Genomic DNA, 22,407 nt, shown 5'->3' with positions numbered 1-22,407 from the left:
AGGTTAGGACTTTTCATTTTGGAAAAGAGGAGACTAAGGGGGGATATGATAGAGGTATATAAAATCATGAGTGATGTTGAGAAAGTGGATAAGGAAAAGTTATTTACTTATTCCCATAATACAAGAACTAAGGGTCACCAAATGAAATTAATAGGCAGCAGGTTTAAAACAAATAAAAGGAAGTTCTTCACGCAGCGCACAGTCAACTTGTGGAACTCCTTACCTGAGGAGGTTGTGAAGGCTAGGACTATAACAATGTTTAAAAGAGAGCTGGATAAATTCATGGTGGTTAAGTCCATTAATGGCTACTAGCCAGGATGGGTAAGGAATGGTGTCCCTAGCCTCTGTCTGTCAGAGGATGGAGATGGATGGCAGGAGAGAGATCACTTGATCATTACCTGTTAGGTTCACTCCCTCTGGGGCACCTGGCATTGGCCACTGTCGGTAGACAGATACTGGGCTAGATGGACCTTTGGTCTGACCCGGTACGGCCGTTCTTATGTTCTACTGCAGGCCTATTTTCATTCCAGATAGTATTTAAGTGTACAGTCACTGGCCAAACTGTACCATGCAAGCGGGCTTAGCCACATGCATCTTAAAAGGTAAAAATTACATTAATTGCCCAACTAGTTCAACATACATAGTAATTTTAGGGATAAATGGGCTTTTCATCATCCATTCAAAATATTTTACCCATCAACATAGTAAACGAGAGAACACCTGAACACACAATTTTCCAGATTCCCAGCTGATTCTTTGACAACAGTAATGTAAGGGAAAGTGTGTCAAATTCTGAGTAGTGACTATCCAAGACCCCCCAAGTTTCTCTCTCACGCAAATAGCTTAACTTATCACTATCCTCCACAAAAGGAAAGTGAAGTTTCACGTTTTCAAAGAGTCCAGTGTTTATTATTTGCCAGGTAGAAGAGCTTATTTTTCTTTGCAGACTTTCTGGTGGATTCTGTTAGTATATTAACACAAGATTAACCAAAAATCATTAAAGATGACAGCTGAAGTGAAATGCACCAGATTGAAACATTAACAGATAAATTTGTGGAAACCTGCTTGGCCAAGTAATGAGGATTTGCATTCTAGTCTAAGTGTGCCCCACCTTCTGAAGAATCTAATAAAGCTATCCAAACCAGTAGTTCACATGTAAAACTGTTAAACGATGCAGTGCCAAAACTGGAACATATCTAGTAGAACCATACTGCTCAGAAGATTAAGCACTAACCTACTTCAAAACACCAGAAAAATATAGGAACAAAATTCAACCAGCCTATCTACCCTCATATTGAATCTGCAATGAGAGCAGGGTATAGGGTTTAGATGTAAATGAACATTACAACTTCAGGGTTTTTTCCTGTTTTTTGAAAAGTCAATCTTTTTTTTCATTCAAGTTTTAGTTCTTTCCACTGTAAAAAGAGCCTTTTTCATGTAATCAGTACACTGTGGTCCTATGAACCCAGTCTTCAGCTAAACAATGAAGGAGGGAAATCCACCTGAACATCTCACCAATCCTAACCTGCAGTGAGTTTGGGGTTTTCTGCGTCTACATCTTTTCATTTTTTTTCTTTTTATTTGCCCAATATATCTCCAGCCCAAGGCTCTTAAAAAAAGGCTAGCCACTATATAGGAACCAAGCTACCTAGGGGATTACTAGCTGAATGTAGAAAAGAAAGGCTGTGTGTTGTGATTTCCCATCCAGGGTTATAGCAGCCAAAGATTGTTCTCTTCAGATGGCTGTTTAGTCTCTTGTCTCAGTGGACAACTGTCCACATCATACAAAACCCACCATATCTGGCATCAACTGGCACTTTTGTTAGCAGTCTATGCAGATTTACCAACCCAAAGAAGTGATCCTTTTTCAGGCACACTGAAGATAGTGTGGAAGAAAAATAAGTTCAACCACTAATTTTAACTGAACCTTGCTTATAACAGTTTCAAGAAGCAAGTAGACATACAAGTTGGAGCTAATAGAAAACAGTTTCACATGTTAAAATATACAATATCAGATCACACTATTAAGATATTTATAGCCACATGTATACACGCACTGAAATAGAGCTTAAATTCATGATTTGATGGGGAGCAGAGAAAGAGGAACAAGGAAAAGTGACATTTATAAAGATTCTGTTTTTAGAGATTTTACCTTATCATATTGACATACGACAACATTCTCTGTATCAAACAGCTCTTGTCCTTCCTCATCACTCACATCATCTTCACTATTAAGAGGCTCCTAAAAGAAACATTTGCAAATAGTTTATGATAAACTGACTCCTATCTATTAAGATTATAGATATTTTGATCATTTGCATGAAAATAAGCTCTGGTTATAATATTAATAAGGGGTTGAGTGCAGGGAGAATGAAACTTTGAGGTAAAACTTGATGTGCCTGTCATGATTACAGGGCTTGCTTGACATCTGTCCCCTTTCTGGTCTCTCTAGAGTGCACCACCTCACTTGTCAGGTCTCTGCCCTTTACCCATCTTTGATTGAAAGTTCGCAATTCTCCCACTCCCAGACTGGACCTGGGCTACCGTATCCTACATACTACCTGTTCTTACCTAGTTGGTCTGATTGAGTTTGGGCACCTGCATTTTTTCCCTTTAGGAGACAGTGACCAGTGGTGAATATAGTGAACAGACAGCCTTCTTAAACTAAAAGTATTGTTTATTTTACCAACTGGAACAAAGCTTTTAAGAAATAAATAGCCTACATGCATGTTTATCTTGCCCAAAAGCTACCCATTCCCTGATGGTGACCTAGGCATGCCTAGCATCTCCTGATACCTGTGTCTCAGTCTGGCTCTCTGACAACAACCCCCCTGCTATAATTCTTTTGTTCTTCTGTGTTTCTGGGCTTTAAGCCCTTCTGGTTAAAACCAACTCTCTAGACCCAGCAGGAGATTATACAAGAGTCCTCAGAGCCAATGTTTCTGACATGGTCCCTTAACAATTGTAGTGTTTGCTGAGGGGTGGCTTATCTTGAACCATTCTTTTTCTTCCTATCTGTGTTAATCAGACAGATTCCTGTTCAGCTAAACCAATGTAGTCATACAGTAAACACCCCAATAACGAGTACATTATACAGTATTCATAAATTATCCCAGGGCAGCTCCAAATGTTACTGTGCCCACGTCCCATTTTCCAAAATGACTTTGGCATTTGCCTATACTGAGAACCAGCGAGGTATGAAGGGGTTTTTATAATCATATGTAAACAGCATATATTTTAAATGCTACTTGATAAATCACTATTGAAAACATGAAACATGTTTTTCCTAAAAAAGTCTCTCATATTCCCTCACCATTGCTTTCTCATTTTATGGGTTAATTATAAGAGGCACTGGGCAAGGCAAGTTTAAACCCCATCAACCATGATATTAGCTCTTGATTAGTTGGTATAGTATTCTCTTCAATCCAAGAAGGAAAACATGCTTCTTTGTACTAGAGGATGCCCTACCTCCTCCACCCTCACAGATGGTGGGTGTATTAAAGTGACCTATCAGATGCACAGAACTGGAATGAGTTCCTTATAAAGCAATTGATAACAGTGAAAAGAGGAGGAGCAACATTATGCTGAGATCATCTCTGGCCTGCTGATGGTTATATTTAATAAATCTTTTAATATCAGTGAAATTCCAGAAGACTGGAACAATGCTAATATTTTGTCAATATTCAAAAAATGCAAGCAGGATAACCCAGGTAACTATACTTCAGGGAGCCTGATATGAATCCTGGGAATGGAAATTCTGATACAGGAGCCAACTGATAAAGAATTAAAAGACAGGAACATATTCATCAACAAGAACTTATAGAAAATAGGTCTTGTCAAACAAGGCTGATTTCATTCTTTGGTGAGATTACGAGGATGATTGACAGGGTGGATAAAAATCATGATTTTTTTTAAAAAAATCATTTTATTTAAATCGAAATTCTATAGTATGAGACTATATTAATGTAATGTTTAAGAAAAAGTTTTGTAAATGAGTTCCAATAGTTCATGGATTAGAGACCCAATTTTATGGGGTTTCCACAGGCATCCGAGTAGATTATTTAGGTTAATCTTTCTATTTACCCAATGGGACTCAGTGCTCAGTCTAAAGATGCTTAGTTTTGCAGTTCTCAAACTGTGGATTTGTCTCCCCAGTGGTAACATGCTAGTTAACAGCAAAAATATTTTAAATAAATAAATAATATATAGAGGTGAGAAATAACAGACCTCAACCCTGTTGTCCCTTTGCAAGTTTGTGTACACAAAGTTAATCCCTTACCTCTCTCTAAAAGTGAAAAGTTTCAAAAAGTTCAAAGAATAGAAGATTGTTGGGGGCGCAAAAATCTGGACAAGGAGAAGAAGTCTGGAGATAAATGTGAGAAGTGAGAGACATATGCTTGTTTTGTTAAAATATTGTATGTTTGCTGCTGAAGAAAAAAATCCAGACTACATAACGTTGTTGTTTTAGTTAAATAAAACATTTAAATGTCTGTCTGGTGTTCTCCTCCTAATACAGAATGGCAAGAAAATCCTCCAAATATTAACGATTAACCTGTTGAACTGGAGATAGTTCACCTCCCAATGACTTCATAAATATCTGCTTCAATTGCCTTTGGTAAATGAAATAACCAAACACTCATTCATTTTCTGATATAGCTGTAAAACTAATCTGAAAAGTTTTCAATATAAATCACTGTTTAAAAATGCATAGTGTGTACCTTCTAAAAATGAAACCTACATCTATCTCTGAGTTGCGAAGAATATGTATTAAGGTTATAACAACCAACAAGAATGCACTTTTATATAGAAAACCATGATTAAATCGAATCTTCCTGACTAGTGATTTAAATCAAATGCACCGTGATGGTTGATAAAGGTAACTGTAGATGTATGACAAACTTTTGTAAGGATTTGACTTGGCACTGAATGACATTCTGATTTAAAAGTTAGCACTGTACAATATTAATAGAGCACACATTAAATGGATAAACAACCGGGCAAGGAAGAGAGCACAAAAAATAGCTGCCAGTGGGAAATCATCACTGAGTAGGGGTAGTGGGGTTCAGCAGGCCCAATGCTATTTGATATTTTCATTAGTGATCTGGAAGTAAAAAGACAGTTACTTTTTCCGTAACTGGTGTTTTGAGATGTGTTGCTCATGTCCATTCCACAGTAGGTGTGCGTGCTCGCCACGTGCACTGGTGCCGCAAGTTTTTCCCCTAGCAGTACCCACAGGGGAGCACCCCTAGCGACCCCTGGAGTGGCGCCTCCATGGCGCGGTATAAGGGGCACTGCGCGCTTTCCCCACCCTCAGTTCCTTCTTGCCGACAACTCCGGCAGAGGGGAAGGAGGGTGGGATGTGGAATAGACATGAGCAACACATCTCAAAGAACACCAATTACGGAAAAGGTAACTGTCTTTTCTTCTTCGAGTGATTGCTCATGTGCATTCCACAATAGGTGATTCCAAGCTATATCTGTTGGAGATGGGTAGGAGTTCACAGAAACCCAGGATGGAGTACAGCCCTGCTGAACCCGGCGTCCTCCCTGGTTTGGGAGAAGGTCGCATAATGCAAGGTGAACGTGTGAACCGACAACCATGTGGCAGCCCTACAAATATCCTGGATGGGGACATGGGCCAAAAATGCAGCCGAGGCTTGCGCCCTAGTTGAGTGCACCCTCACAATCAGCGGCGGGGGGACTACCACCAGGTCATAACAGGTACGAATACTCAAGGTGATCCAGTTGGAGAGCCACTCAGTGGAGATCGGCTGACCTCTCATGCGTTCGGCCAAGGTGAACAGCCGCAAGGACTTCCTGAATGGTTTTGTACGTTCTAGGTAAAAAGCCAGAGCCCATCTCACATCCAGCATGTGAATGTGGCGCACCTCACTAGACGCATGGGGCTTGGGATAGAGCACCGGCAGGAAAAAGTCTTGACCCATATGGTAGGCGGAGACCACCTTGGGGAGGAACGAAGGATGTAGTCGGAGCTGGACCTTATCCTTATGGAACAGCATGTACGGGGGTTCAGAGGTCAGGGCCCGGAGCTCCAAGACCCGTCTAGCGCATGTGATCACCACCAAGAATGCTACCTTCCACAAGAGGTGCAACCAGGAGCATGTAGCTAGCGGTTCAAATGGGGGACCCGTCAACCTGGTCAGCACCAAGCTCAGGTCCCACTGTGAGACTGGGGGCCTAACGTACGGGAAGAGACGACCCAAACCCTTGAGGAATTGGACAGTCATCACATCGGAGAACACCATATGGCCGTGCACTGGCAGGTGAAAGGCTGAAATGGCCGTCAAGTGCACGTTGACGGATGAGGACGGTAGACCCTGGGCTCTAAGGTGAAAGAGGTAGTCTAAAACGAGCTGAATTGGAGCAGCCACAGGTGAAATGCCCCTATCAGCTGCCCACTGGAAAAACCGAGACCACTTTGCCAGGTAGGCATGATGTGTGGAGGGCTGTCTGCTTTCCAGGAGGATGTGCTGAACCCTTTCCGAGCAAGTCCTTTCCTCCCGGCCTAACCACTGAGCAGTCACACCGTGAGGTGGAGTGCCGCTAGGCTGGGATGGAGGAGGCAGCCCTGGTTCCGGGATAGCAGGTCTGGGCGGGATGCCAACAGCAGGGTGACTGCCAGGCTCGTGGAGTCCCGTACCAATATTCCCTGGGCCATGCCGGGGCGATCAGGAGGACCCAGGCCCTGTCCGTTTTTATCTTTTCCAAGATCTTGCCAATCAGCTGGATCGGGGGAAAGGCATAGAGAAGGTGGCCTGACCAAGATAGGAGGAAGGCATCGGAGATAGTGCCCCGCCCAGCCCCCTTCTGAGTAGAAGCAGGGACACCAGCGGTTCTGCCGTGTCGCAAACAGGTCCACCTGAGGAGTGCCCCACATTTGGAAAATCCTGTGCACCACCTCTGGGTGCAGTGACCACTTGTGCTGAGAGAAGTCTCCGCCTGAGCGTTCCAGGCACCCGGTAAGTGGTGGGCTTCCAGGCAAATATTGTGGGCTATACAGAAGTCCCACAGCCTGAGGGCTTCCGGGCAGAGGAGTGGGCCCCATCTTGCCTGTTGATGTAGAACATTGAGGCCGGGTTGTCTGTGAGAACCCTGATCACTCTGCCATTCAGGTGTGAGGAGAAGGCCACGCATGCCAGATGGACCACCCTGAGCTCCTTGACATTTATATGCAGGGCAAGGTCCTGTGCGGACCACAGACCTTGGGTCTGAACTTTCCCCACATGGGCTTTCCACCCCAAGTCCGACGTGTCAGATACCCGCTCCATGGATGGGGGCCAGCCCCTGAACAAGACCCCGTGGACCATGTTCCCTGGAGAGTACCACCATCGCAGAGAGGCGATCACTGGTTCGAGCACTATGAGGACTTTGTCAATCCTGTCTCTGGACTGGGAGAACACAGAGGCCAACCAGAGCTGGAGGGGCCTCATCCTGAGTCTGGCGTGGCAAACTACATATGTGCACGCCAACATATGCCCCAGGAGCTGGAGGCACGCTCTGGCTTTGGCCACGGGGAACCTTGTGACTGTGCTGATGAGCTCCCTTAGGGTCTTGAATCTGTCCAGTGGGATGGAGGCCCTGGCCGACGTCGCGTCCAGAACTGCCCCAATAAAACTCTATGCGCTGCACTGGAACGAAGTGGGCTTGTTGTCGTTTACCAACAGGCCCAGAGTGGTGCATGTGGACAGGAGGAGCACCGCGTGATCCCATACCTGCGACCTGGAGCTGCCCTTGACCAGCCAGTCGTCAAGATAGGGAAAGATCTAGACCCCGCGACGTCTGAGGTAGGCCACTACCACAGACATACACTGTGTGAACACCCTGGGAGCAGTGGACAGGACAAACAGGAGGACCGTAAATTGGTAGTGTTCCTGCCCAAATGTGAAACGGAGGAAACGTCGGTGTCCCTTGAATATATGAATGTGGAAATTCGCGTCTTGTCCTCGGGATGGGATATTGGAGGCCAGAGAGGCCATGCAAAACTGGAGCTTTACCAAGTTCTGGTTCAGGCCTCGCAGGTCCAGGATGGGTCTGAGCCCACCTTTGGCCTTCGGGATAAGGAAGTAGCAGGAGTAGAACCCCTTGTGTCTGAACTCTGTTGGTACCACCTCCACTGCTTCTAGGCTGAGTCACTTCACCTCCTGCTTGAGCACGGTCTCGTGAGAAGGGTCCTTAAGGAGGGACGAGGATGGCGGGTGGGTGGGAGGGATAGAAGTAAACTAGAAGGTGTAGCCCCAGGAGATGGTGTTGAGGACCCATTGGTCCAAGGTCAGCCACGACCACTCGGGGAGAAAAGCACACAACCGGTTGGAGAAGGGAAGCTTTATTTCGGGTGGATCCCTAGTATGAACTGGTAAGTCGCCCCTGGGTGTTCTGTCAAAACTGATGATTTCCCGCCTGTTTACCTTTGAAGGGCCCAGGCTAGGGTGCAGACCGGGATTGCCTCTGTGAGTGTTTCTTATAATCCCTTGACTTTTTATAAGGGGGCTCTTATTTAGAGTGGGTGGCCTGGGTGGGAGCCTGCTGCAGCTTAAACTTGTCCTGGCCAGGACAGATGCCAAGTGTCTTTAGTGTTGTGTGGGAATCTTTCAGGCCATGCAATTTCACGTCCGTCTGTTCCGCTAACAGGGCCTTGCCATCGAATGGAAGGTCCTGTAAGGAGTTCTGCGCCTCGCTGGACAACCCGGACAATAGGAGCCACAACGTCCTCCTCATGGACACCATGGAGGCCATAGACCTTGCAGCCGTATCTGCGGCATCCAAGGCTGACTGAAGGGACATCCTGGCAGCAGTTGTACCCTCCTCCACCAGAGCCTTGAACTCTTTTGTCACGCTCTTGAAAGGAGTCCTCGAATTTGGGCAGAGCCCCACAAATTGAACTCGTATCTCCCCAGGAGGGCTTGGTGGTTTGCCACCCTCAGTTGGAAACTTGAGGACGAATAGACCTTTCTCCCGAATAGATCCAGCCTTTGAGTCCTTACTCTTACAAGTAGGGGCTGGTTGGCCTTGCCTTTCCCTGTGATTGACTGACTTGACCACCAGGGAGTTGGGGGCAGGGTGGATGTACAGGTATTCATGCCCCTTGGCAAGCACGAAGTACTTCCGTTCTGTCCTCTTAGAGATTGGGGGCAAGGAAGCCGGGGTTTGCCACAAGGCGTTCGAGATTTTTGCCACCCCTTCATGGAGTGGGAGAGCCACCCTGCCCGGTGCTGAAGCCCAGAGAACATTGAAGAGGGAGTCCGAGGGTTTCTCCACCTCCTCGGCTTGAAGCCACCCTTTTCAACAGTTCCTGGTGGGCTTTAGAGTCCTCCTGCGGGACTGGCGGAGGAGGGGCCGTGATAGCCTCATCCGGGGAGGATGAGGATGGGGGTGCAGTACTCTGCGTATCCACCGGTGCCGCAGATCCACCGCTTGGTCCCCCTCTGGGCGCGGGACCGGGGATGAACGCTCCACTGACTCCTTCCTGGGAGGCTAAGAAAAGGAGGCCGACAGTCTCTCCAAGGCTCCTGACACCGCGCGAGCCACCACCGGGGGCTGTGCTGGGGGCCACAGAGCCCACTGGTACCATGGTGCCAGCCAAGGAGATTAGTGCCACTGCACCTGCTGTGGGACTGGCAGAGCAGGCTGTTCAGCCTGACTAGCCTGGCCCATTGACTGACGACTGCGAAGGGAGGCCAGGCTGGCAGATGATCTGCCACTATCCTGGGACGAGCGGTGGCATCGGGAATGGTGCCGACCACAGCACCGTGATCCTGGCATGGAAGAACAGAGTACCACCAGTTGCAGCTGCTCCGCGACTGGCTCTGATGGGCAGATCTGCGATGGTGAGGTGCTGGCGATCGATGCCTGGGACTGTGGGAGTGGTGCCACGGCAGGGACCTCGAGCGAGACGAAGAACAGGAACAGCATCAATGCCCGTACTGCGAAGGGCTACAGTAGCCTCTCACAGACAAGAACCTCCAGTGCCGTCTGTCCTGGTCCCGATGGGGCATGCTTTCCTCGCGAGGTCTACTCGAGGCAGAGCGGTGCCTGGAACCCCTGCCAGTTGGTACCCAGCCAGACAACCTGGTGGGGGTCGATGGGGACCAGCACGGACTGCGCACAGGGCTGTCGCTGAGCGGGGAATGGTGTCGGGAACCTTCCCTAGACCGTAAATGGTACTGTCCAGGCGGCGACTGCAGGGATCCAAGTAGTGGCTTGCCTCTGGACCAGGGACCCAATGGTGGCAGTGCCCCGGTACCGGCAGAGACATAACATCCTGGGCTGCTTGCAGGACCTCCGGCGTGGATGGCACCCAGACATCCAGGAAGGTCGGCTCAGAGTGGGCCAGGCTACTCCGCTCAACTTGAGTCAGAGGCGAGAGGCTGATGGGGACTAAGAACTGCCCAGCACGGGTCTAGTCTCTCCCCTGGTCTTGCTCTGGTTTCTCAGTGGAGAAGACCTCTTCTTAGCTTTTTTTGAAGCATCCCGCTGATGGGGAGTGGTGCTGGCTGGTGGAAGGCACCGAAAGGTAGCAGCACACTGATGCCGCGGTGCTCAGTGCCAACTTGGAGCGGCGCAACAGTGTCAGGGGTTAAGGCTGACTCCATCAAAATGGCTCAGAGCCGAATGTCCCGTTCCTCCTTGGTCCGAGGCTTGAAGGATCTGCAAATCTAGCAGCAATCGCTGAGGTGGGTTTCCCGCAGACAGCGTAAATAGTCCGCGTGTGGATCACTCACAGGCATCAGCCGCTTGCCAGTGTGCCCGGGGACCCGGGCACACTAAACTAAACTACTTTCAACTACAGGTACTACTAACTATGAACTAAGGCCTGGTCTACACTAGGAGTTTATGTCGAATTTAGCAGCGTTAATTCGATTTAACCGTGCAACCGTCCACACCAGGATGCTAATTAGTTCGACCTAGAGGGCTCTTTAGTTCGAATTCGATACTCCACCCCTACGAGGGGAGTAGTGCTAAATTCGACATGGCTATGTCGAATTAGGCTAGGTGTGGATGCAAATCGAACTTAGTAGCTCCGGGAGCTATCCCACAGTGCACCACTGTGTTGACGCTCTGGACAGCAGTCCGAGCTCAGATGTTCTGATCAGCCATACAGGAAAAGCCCCGGGAAAATTTGAATTCCTTTTCCTGTCTGGCCAGTTTGAATCTCAATTCCTGGTTGGACATCGGGGCGAGCTCAGCAGCACTGACAGCGATGCAGAGCTCTCCAGCAGAGGAGTCCATGCAATCTCAGAGTAGAAAGAGGGCCCCAGCATGGACTGACCGGGAAGTCTTGGATCTGATCGGTGTGTGGGGCGATGAGTCTGTGCTTTCGGAGCTGCGCTCCAAAAAACGGAATGCAAAGACCTACGAGAAGGTCTCCAAAGCCATGGCACTCAGAGGATACAGCCGGGATGCAACGCAGTGCTGCGTGAAAATCAAGGACCTGAGACAAGGCTACCAAAAAATCAAAGCGGCAAACGGACGCTCCGGAGCCCAGCCCCAGACATACCGCTTCTACGAGGCACTGCATGCCATTCTCGGTGGGTCTGCCACCACTGCCCCACCAGTGACCGTGGACTCTGAGGATGGGATAGTGTCGACGGGCAGTTTCTCGACGATGTTCGCCGATGGGGAAGATGAGGAAGGGTTTGTGGAGGACGAGGCAGGCGACAGCGCTTACAATACTGCTTTCCCCGACAGCCAGGATCTCTTCATCAGCCTCACAGAGATCCCCTACCAACCTTCCCCGGCCGTTAACCCGGACTCTGAATCAGGGGAAGGATCAGTCGGTAAGTGCTATAAACATGTAAACATTTATTTTTTTAAAAACAGGAATAAAAACTATATGAAAAAGGTCAATACATATAGGGATCGAACAGAAATCCTCTTGGGACAGTTCCACGAAGCTCTCGTAGAAGTACTCGAAAAGCCTCCGCAGGAGGTTCCTGGGGAGAGGTGCCTTACTGGGTGCTCCGTGGAAGCACACTCTTCCGCGCCAGGCCATCCTGAGGTACAGTGGGAGCATTGCCTCGACCAGCATGGCAGCATAGGGCCCTGGTCTGTGCAGGGATTCACACAGCATGCGCTCTCTGTCTCTCCTAGTGACCCGCCTCAGGGTGATCTCGCTCAGCGACTGCTGCATCTAATTAGGGGAATTACTGTAATGTTACTATTGTGAATGCTTGACTTTTCCTTTGCATAACAATGACCATCGTTTAACAGCCACGTGGTGGAGGCTGCAGAGGAAAAGCATACAGGGATCTTTCCCAGGGACAGCCGCGAGGGGCTGGAACAGGGTCAGACTTTATGCTTTCCAGATTGCCTGCAGCAGGAGGGCACAGCTATCCATTAACTGTTAAGCAGCCTAAAGTTTACGGCTTACCAGGCCTGGCTGCTACACGGATTCTGCTGTCCTGCCCCGCTTGTCCGATCTCCAGTGCAAGACCCCAGGCAATGAAAGCGAATGCCGAAAATTCAAACTTGTCCTGAGAGCACATGAGATAGGTGCCCTGTATGGTCTTGTTCACAGAAACTGAGTAGACTGTGTTCAGAGTTCGCAAACATGCATCTTTGCAAGGAAATCACTTCCTTTTTCCCCATCACACAGCTGCTGCTCTTTCCCGAACTGCCCCGGCATCCCCCTCACAGAGGCTGGTGCATATTAGGCGGCGAAAGAAAAAGACTCGGGACGAGATGTTCGCTGAACTGATGGCATGCTCCAGAGCCGAGGCGGCCCAGCAGAGCCAGTGGAGGGAGACCCTCTCTCAGCAGCAGCGCTCACACAGCGAACGGGAGGACAGGTGGCGGCAGGAAGACCAGCAGGCGACTCAAACGCTGCTTGGACTAATGAGGGAGCAAACGGACACGCTCCGGCGCCTTGTGGATGTTCTGCAGGACCGCAGGCAGGAGCAGAGAGCCCCCCTGAACTGTATCTGCAACTGCCCTCCCCCGCCACAAAGTCCTGTCCCCCCCTCACCCAAAATCACAAGAAGGAGGGGCGCTAGGGGCCGTGAAAACTGTCACTCCACCCCAGCAGAGCGCTCATGTACCAAACAGCTCTCATTCCCTAAAGTATGAGAATTGCTTCCCTTCCTGGCTCACCCAATCCAAAATCCCAGTTTCATCCCCCAACTGTGTAGTTGAGTATTAAAAATAGTTTGCTGTTCATTACTGTTTCCGTCATGTTTCTTTGCAGAAGACTTTGTGTGAAGGGGAGATAGGGGTTTGTTAATTGCATAGGACAGCCACCATTACCAGGGTACAGACATGGGGGCAGGATCAACAGCAGATCACACACAGAGTGCAGTCACTAGGCACCCGGGTCACTCTGGGAGGTGTCTGCTGCCCCAGGTCAGTCTGGGAGGTGTATGCTGCCCCAGGGTCCGAGCGCCTGGCATCCACAAATGGCAAGGCAGGCTGCCCGTACCATGCCCTTCCACCCTAGCCATGAACCTCTCCGATGCCCTGAGCCCCAGCCAGAGCCATCATCCCCCTACACCTACTCACCCTTCCCACACACCCCTCACCCCTTCCTGCAAACCCACCCCTTCCTGCACACCCTCCTGTAACCGTCCTCCCCCCAGAGACCGCTGTAGGAGCAGGAGCCTGTCAGTCCTCGAGTGTAGAAGCGGTCTGTACATCACTGCACACCGTACCCACCACAGTCTGCATCCCTGTTTGAACCCTTTAACGCGAAGTCGTTAGTAAAGAAAACTTTGTGAATTAAAAATGTTCCAATAACTTTATTTTTAAACGTCTGTTGGAAGGGGGGAAACCTGGTGAACGGGGTATGTAACCGCTGAAAAAAGTCAATAGTAACTGAAACAGGGGCAGGTTCAGCTTCTCTGTAAAGAGACTGGACAGTCATAGGTTACCCTGCTCTCTGAGGAACCTAGCTTTCAAAGCCTCCCGGATGCACAGCGCTTCCCGCTGGGCTCTTCTAATTGCACGGGTGTCTGGCTGAGCGTAATCAGCAGCCAGGCGATTTGCCTCAACCTCCCATCCCGCCATAAAGGTCTCCCCCTTGCTCTCACAGAGATTGTGGAGCACACAGCAAGCTGCAATAACAATGGGGATACTGGTTTCGCTGAGATCCGAGCGAGTCAGTAAGCTCCTCCATCTCCCCTTAAGACGTCCGAAAGCACACTCCACCACCATTCTGCACTTGCTCAGCCGGTAGTTGAAGAGCTCCTTGTCACTGTCCAGGGCGCCTGTATAGGGCTTCATGAGCCAGGGCATTAGCGGGTAGGCTGGGTCCCCGAGGATCACTGTAGGCATCTCCACATCCCCAACAGTTATTTTGTGGTCCGGGAAGAAACTACCTTCCTGCAGGCGTCTAAACAGACCAGAGTTCCTGAACACACGTGCGTCATGAACCTTGCCCGGCCACCCGACGTAGATGTTGGTAAAACGTCCCCTATGGTCCACCAGTGCTTGCAGCACCACTGAAAAGTAGCCCTTTCGGTTAATATACTGGCTGGCCTGGTGGGCCGGTCCCAGGATAGGGATGTGAGTGCCATCTATAGCCCCACCGCAGTTTGGGAATCCCATCGCGGCGAAGCCATCTATGACGACCTGGACGTTTCCCAGGGTCACTAGCTTTGAGAGCAGTAGGTCAATGATTGCGTGGGCTACTTGCATCACAGCAACCCCCATGGTAGATTTGCCCACGCCAAAGTGGTTCGCTACTGACAGGTAGCTGTCTGGCGTTGCAAGTTTCCAGAGGGCTATGGCCACTCGCTTCTGCAGTCAGGGCTGCTCGCATCCGGGTGTCCTGGCGCTTCAGGGCAGGGGCCAGCAAGTCACACAGTTCAAGGAAAGTGCTCTTACGCATCCTGAAGTTTTGCAGCCACTGTGATTCATCCCAGACCTGCAGCACTATGCGGTCCAACCAGTCCGTGCTTGTTTCCCGGGCCCAGAATCGCTGTCCCATAGCATGAACGTGACCCATTGCCACCATGATCTCCGCGGCGCAGGGTCCCGTGCTTTCTGAGAGGTCTGTGCCACTCTGACACTTCATGTCCTCACCGCGCTGCCGGAGCCTCCTCGCCCGATTTCTCAGCAGCTGACTGTGGAAGAGGTGGACGATAAGGTGCGAGGAGTTGACAACGGCCATAAGTGCAGCGATGATCGCAGCGGGCTCCATGCTCGCAGTGCTGTGGCGTCCGCGCTGTCACTGACCAGAAAAGTGCGGTAACAGATTTCCCGCCGGCGCTTTCAGGGAGAGAGGGCGGGAGTAACGGTTGAATGACGACAGTTACCCAAAACCACCCTCGACACATTTTTCCCCCAGCAGGCATTGGGGGCTCTACCCAGCATTCCAATGGGAAGCGGGGACTGCGGGAACTGTGGGATAGCTGCCCAGAATGCACCGCTTCCAATGTCGACGCTTGCCCCATTAGTGTGGACTCACAAAGTCGAATTAGTGTCCTTAGTGTGGATACACAAATTCGAATTCATAAGGTAGAATCCACAAATTCGACCTAAGTTAAATCGAACTACTCTTGTAGTGTAGACATACCCTAAGAGTCCAAGAGGGAAGTTCAAGCCAAGCTGGAGCAAAGCAGTTCCGATGCACCTTCACTGGTGGCAAGAATGAACTGAGGGTGGGGGGAGCACGCAGCCCCCCTTATACCACGCCATGGAGGCGCCACTCCAGGGGTTGCTAGGGGCAAAACTTCTGGCACCGCTGCATGCAGCGAGCACGCACACCTATAGTGGAATGCACATGAGCAATCACTCAAAGAAGAATATAAAGTTACTGCTGATAAACACTGCAGACAAAGATTGGCAGAGTGGTAAATAACGATGACTGAGCAATCACACAGCACAATCTGGATCATTTGGTAAGCTGAGTCCATTCAAATAAAATGTGTTTTATTAAAGACAGGTGCAAAGTTATGCATTTCGGAATAAAGAATATAGGCTGTGCCTGCAGAATGAGGGACTATATCCTGGAAAGCAATGACTCTGAAAAGAATTTAGGGGTAACAGTGGACAAGCAACTGAGCACAAGCACCCAGTACAAAGCTGTGGCAAAAAGGGCTAATGTAATCCTTGGAGGTATAAAGAGGGGAAAGTAGAAGTGGGGAGGTGATTTTACCTCTGTATATGGCAGCAATGAGATTGATACTAGAATGCTGCATAGATGTGGAGTCCATTTTTTTTTAGAAAGAATGTTGCAAAAGTGGATTGGGGTGCAGAAAAAAACCCATAAAAATTATTTGAGCTCAAGAGAAAATACCTTTAAATCTCCTGCCATATGAGCTCAATCTGTTTAGTTTATCAAAAAGAAGAGTGAGAGGTGTCTTGATTACAGTGTCTAAGTACCTTCATAGAGAGAAAATAAAGGCTATTAAAGAGCTCTTATCTAGCAGACAAAGGCATAAAAAGAACTAACAGCTGAAAGTTAAAGGCAAACAAATTCAAATTAGAAGTTAGGCAAAAGTTTTTAATAGCTATGGTGATTAACCAATGGAACAAGGAAAATGACTGAATCTATCTTTTGGCCTCTTCATATTAAGGCTGGAGGCCACTTGCGACTTGATTCTGGGCCCTACTATTTCTTTTATAATCTCTTCATTGCTGAAGACGTTTATGAAACCATTTGCAATAGTTTAATTTAATACATAGAAGTGCTACTTTGGTGCAGCTGCACTGCTGAGGCACATCTGGTGAAGACGCTCTATGCCAACAGGAGAGAGCTCTCCAATTTGCATAATTATTCCACCTCCGTGAGAGGCGACATAACTTCAATGTGGACTGCGCTTAGGTTGCTGTAACCTGTATCACTCTGGAGGAAGGAAGGATGTTTGGCCTTTTCACACCCCTAAGTGACTTAAGTTATATCAACGTAAGTGGTAGTGTAGACCTGCCCAAGATCACATACCACCCCCAAAAAAATCTATCATCTGAAATTAGCAATCTGGAGTTCCTAACTTGTACTGTGCTCTGACTACAATAAAGGATGTTATCTTAGGCTACGTCTATACTACCCACCCGGGTCGGCGGGTAGCGTTCGACTTCTCGGAGTTCGATATATCGCGTCTCATCTAGACGTGATATATCGAACTCCGAACGCGCTCCCGTTGACTCCGGAACTCCACCACCGCGAACGGCAGTGGCGGAGTCGACGGGGGAGCCGCGGACTTCGATCCCGCAGCGTCTGGACGGGTGAGTAGTTCGAACTAAGGTAGTTCGAGTTCAGCTATGCTATTTGCGTAGCTGAACTTGCGTACCTTAGTTCGAACCCCCCCCCCCCACCCGCCAGTGTAGACCAGGCCTTAGTAATAACTCCCTATTTAAAGAAGTTTGCCTTTGGGTATTTGCTCCAAAATTATGGAAAGGTCAACATTCAAGTCTAAATATTTTCTAATCTTTTAGAAGCATTTTATCAAATTTTACCTCTTCAACCTGGCCATCTTCACCTCCATCTTTTTCTTTGTCTTCCTCTTCATCATCATCATAATCTTCTTCCTCATCTTCTTCTTCTTCAGAAGATGTGTCTCCAGCTCCATCAACTTGGAGTACAAGCGGTGCTTGTGGTTGCGCCTGTTGCTGTGGTTGCTGCTGACCGGCAGCAGTAATCTGTGCTTGTGCCGGTGTAGGAGCTGCCACTGTTGTCGGTATGACCTGTGTTTTGTTCCCTGTAAATAGGATTTGCTGTGGCTGAATAATCACTCCTGTCTGCTGGGAAATCCCTCCAGGGATAGGAGCCAAAACCTGACAAAAGGATTTAATATTAGCAATCGTGCATAGACAATACTAACAGAATAATTACTTACTGAAAACATTTGAAACCTGTCACTTCTTTATACTATTTCAAGGAACACAGTCACAAACAGTTATCAAACACAGAAAAGTAAACAAAGATTTTTATAACTTCACTTTTAATATTGTGATAACTTAAAAAAAATTGGTAACACTGGATGCAGATCAGGTAGGAAGATCCTGCACAGAAGCCAAAGATACAGAATTTTTAAGGCATCAAATAATTTTTTTAAATCCCCATTTCTTTATGAAGCTCTCTTTTAATTTTTCATTGTTGGCATGCAATTCAAACAAAAGAACACACACCTTTGTACTTAAAAATGCAAACTACTGGAAAACCTTCCTACTGGGTTAGTTTTAAGTATGAGCCCACTTATTCAAAATGTCCCTCTTTACCTGCTGTATAACAGGAGCTTGTACACCACCAGGCTGCATCTGTGGTATAACCTGCTGCTGTAGAACCACTGGCTGCTGTTGCTGAATGATATACTGAGCTCCATTTGCAGTTCTAACTACCTGCAGGATCTGGCCTGCAATGAAAACAAAATCACTTAAAATGTAAAAATCCACATCTTAAAATTATCATCTTTTTCAAAGTTGTCACCTGGAAAAAGACTGAGCATAATTAAGATAGAAAGTTCATCTTACAAGTAACAGGTTGAGAATTATTAATTTTTATATTTTAAACACGCCACATCTACAGCTTCAAAACAACAAGTCTTCAAAGCTTTGGACAGGACTGTCTTTAAAACCCAACCATATGTTTACAAGGGGCATAATGCAAGAGTTGTTTAGGAAAGAGACAACAGGCAGGTTGCTAACAGGTGATACAAGGTCTCACATGAGGCCAAAGATTAACTCACTAAAGCAGCACAGCAATCTTCTGAATATTCATTCCCTACATATGAAGAGTGTATTTCATGTTTCTGCAAGGTCTCTGTTTAAAAGGACAGAAGCCAACAACAGATATACACAAAGAAATTACACTTTCTATCCTATTGTGTAGGCTTATATCTGCCGTTAAACAGATGCTGTATTCCAGCATTGAGTACATTTCAGTGTTGGGAAACTATGTTTTTCTTTTTAACAAAACATGTGAAAAGTCCAAGCATTTTTTCCACTGAGTCTACTAATTTCACTGACTGCACTAAAGGATAGCTAATTCTTTAATTTCTGTCCTCTGACAGGCCAATAGAAGAACAACTCCATCTACAGGATTTTAGAAATTTGATAAAATCCATTCCACTTTTTTTGGGGGTGGTGTTGGCCAGGGAATAATATTTTTACCTTAAAAGATGATCAGTCGCACTGTGTAGAATACTGTTTTTTGTGTATATGGCAAACAATACTGTAAAATATAACTGTCTCTCTTGCTATTTTACAGTTTCCCAGCTTTAACACCTTTACTATGCTTGACAGAAACAGAAATACAAGGGGGAGAAAATTTGCTGAACCATGACTGGGACAAACAAAAGGTATAAGAAGGCAGGTATGAGTGGCTTTTTATAATAGGCCTTCACTCCAAAAGAAACAATTTTAAAGATTCTTCTGCTCTGCATCTCCCCCACAAAAGCACCATGACTGCGAGCACTAAAAGCTGTTTCGGACGGAAAACACTTCACAATTTAGATTGGTCTTTTTACGTGATAAAACTACTGGATTTGTTTTCGAACAAAAAACAATTTGTTGTTTTCCCAGCCATTTTTACTTCCTGGTTGACTTTGAGTTGTCCCTTGCAGACCTTATCAGGGCTGTTAGACAGCGTTGTGACATGAGAATATTCTAAGCTTACATTCTTAAATTTACTCCTAACATTTGGAGTAAGGAGACAGCTTTAGATTAAGGTAGATAGGGAGTGTGGCAATTTGCTCTGAGGGCACTAAGGGGGAGAGGGAATGGGTAAAGAAGAGCTCAAGCCCTTGGTCCTTGACTGTTTTGGAATGGGCTTCTAGGGCCTGCTGGGTTTTCATGTGCCAGGAGTCAGAGGGGCAAATGCTCAGAGGGGGAGCAATTCAAACTCAGTATATACTTAAACTCTATATTTGGCTTTTATTGTAATTACCTCCTCATTTTTAAAGGTGACTGAGGAAAAATGCAAACTAACTGCTGTGACTGCCCTTCGAATAAAACCACAGCACAGGGGAGGGATAGATCGGATCAATACTGCAATCTAAGTACAGGCAACAAGACCATCATGATGCCAAAACTGATGGGCTTTGCAAGTGGAGAACAAACTCTGAAGAAAAAAATATTTAAACTGCTTTTCAGAAATATCCTTATGCTCCATAGATAAAAGCCTAGCAAGGACAGATTAATACTCAGAGTAGAGGGGGGATCTTCCCAGCCTCTGGAACTTACAACTCGCAAGTTTGAGCTCCATTTGTACAAGTGTGTATATAATACATCCTCTAACTTCATTTATTTTTCTTTATAAAGTAGCTGATGCTGACATTTTAAGTAACAGTTTATAATGTCTGTTCACTTTCATCTTCCTTTCTCTTCTCTAATGCCACTTTCAGTTATTTAGGTTCTTGCATGTCCCTGATTTCCATAGTATCTAAACTACTTTTCTTTTCATGTATTGTGGGTTTTTTTTCAGTCCGAGTGTTGTATAATTCTCTTTCTCCATCCCTCCTTTCCATGATACAGCCTCTCTTTATCCCCGTCTCTTTCATTACCCATGGCACAGTCCTACCACCTTATCCCTAATTCACAGAGCACATGCAATAGTCCCATGTCTCATCTCATTGCAGCTGAGAAGCCTGTAAAGATAGTCACCAGCTCTGTGCAATGGGTATAAAGTTACAGACAAAACGTACCTCAGCTTCAACCCTTCCACTTTCTTATCAGAAAGACAAAGGAGGAACTTAAGTGATATCCAGATGACCCTCACCTCCATCATCTCCTGCTAGGAAGGGGTTTAGCTCCCTCACTCCATCTACAGCATAGACTCGGTGGTAAGGATCTACACATGCAAAGAATTGAACCTTGGGAGCACAATCTCCCTAGGAATCTGTGCACTTCCATCCTCCCCCTCCATTTGAGAAAACACTATAGGTATGGCTGCGTGTCTGTCACGGAGGCCCCGGATGCCGTGACCTCTGTGACTTCTGCAGCGGCCGGTGCTGGCTCAGGGGCTGCCTGAGCAGTTAGGGTGTGTGGGACTAGGCTAGGGGCAGAAGGGTGGCACTTACCTCAGGGTGGGGGGATCCCTGGTTCCCACCAGTTGTCCCTGTAGCTCCTAGATGGAGGGGCCAGGGGACTCCGTGCACTGCCCACGCTTGCAGGTCCCGCCCCTGCAGCTCCCATTGGCTGTGGAGCCAGCACTTGTGGTGGGAGCAGCACGCAGAGAGCCGCTGCCCACCCTTCCCCCTAGGACAGTGGTCCCCAACGCAGTGCCCACAGGCGCAATGGCACCTGCCGGGGCATCTATGTGCGCCTGCGTACTGGCCAGCGGACAAGCATCCACCAAAATGCGTCATCATCAAGAGGTGTCACTGCTGAAATGCCGCCAAAAAGCAGCATCACCAAGAGGTGGCGCCGCCGCCGAAATGCCGCTGATTTTCAGTGGCATTTCGGCAGCGACGCCTCTTGATGATGCTTCTTTGGCGCCCAGGCCTCTTGACGCTGCCGCTTCTCAGCGGCATTTCGGCGGATGCTTGTCCGCCAGCCATGGTCCTCGGTGGCTCGTCGTCCGGCGCCCACCACCCAGAAAAGGTTGGGGACCACTGCCCTAGGAGCTGGATAGGGAGCCTGCCACCCCTGTCAACCCTCCCCCCCCCAAGACCAGTGGGGGTCCCAGGCTGTGTGCCGCTGCCCACCCCCTCCCAGCACCAGCGGGGTCTCAGGTCACCCCCCAACCACCATGGTGCCCCTGGACTGCGCACCCCTCCCCCCCTGTTTTTAGTTAGGGGTATATAGTAAAAGTCATGGACAGGTCACGGGCTGTGAATTTTTGTTTACTTCCCATGCCCTGTCCATGACTTTTACTAAAACACCTGTGACTAAAATGTAGTCTTTAACTAAAGAGCAGCACTTCATAGGTAGAGAAAGATTGCTGACCATGACATAAATAATTTGTGATTGATCCTATGTATACACTTGTCTTCCTGTAAAACTAAAAGAGAAATTTTTTCCTTGTATTAAGATCTGGACGTTTCACCTCTGCTCTGAATCAGATTTCTACACTGTTATAAACCTCAACTTTACCATTTCAGACAAACTATTTCTATTCAACGCAGCAGTCTTTAAAGCCGTCTCTTAATATGACGACAGGTTTCAGAGTAGCATGTTCTCTGTATGTATAAATATCTCCTGTCTGTGTGTTCCATTCTATGCATCCGAAGAAGTGAGCTGTAGCTCACGAAAGCTCATGCTGAAAATAAATTTGTTAGTCTCTAAGGTGCCACAAGTACTTCTGTTCTTCTTAATATAATGTTTATATTTTCAAATACTAAACAGCTGAAAAACAATACTGTTTGAAGTGTATTAAATAAAATCTTTTAAAGTTTTATGCTGGTAAAGTAGCACTGTAATACATATACCTCAAGAACTGTATGGTAGACTCCCTTTACTACAAAACTCCTTCCTAATTTTTAAATGTTTCACAAGAAATGTAATAAATTACGATTTG

The 22,407-nt window shown here is 47.5% G+C and overlaps 1 protein-coding gene across 7 annotated transcripts in view; it reads right to left on the bottom strand.

Moving 5' to 3' along the window:
* GTF2A1 (general transcription factor IIA subunit 1) overlaps window positions 1–22,407 on the bottom strand; it is a 75,431-nt gene that overhangs the window by 6,367 nt on the left and 46,657 nt on the right. For all 7 annotated transcript variants that reach the window (XM_039537080.1, XM_039537079.1, XM_039537081.1 and 4 more), the window contains 3 exons: window positions 18,171–18,304; window positions 17,409–17,726; window positions 2,153–2,242 (listed from right to left, as the gene is read on the bottom strand). In XM_039537080.1, coding sequence (XP_039393014.1) covers window positions 2,153–2,242; window positions 17,409–17,726; window positions 18,171–18,304 — 542 coding nt within the window. The remainder of the gene's footprint in view (window positions 1–2,152; window positions 2,243–17,408; window positions 17,727–18,170; window positions 18,305–22,407) is intronic.

This window comes from Mauremys reevesii, linkage group 4 (genome assembly GCF_016161935.1).
Source record: "Mauremys reevesii isolate NIE-2019 linkage group 4, ASM1616193v1, whole genome shotgun sequence".
In the NCBI taxonomy this organism is placed as follows: Eukaryota; Metazoa; Chordata; order Testudines; family Geoemydidae; genus Mauremys; species Mauremys reevesii.
The sequence above is the reverse complement of the archived record's forward strand: the minus strand, read 5'-3'. Positions and strand labels throughout refer to the sequence as shown.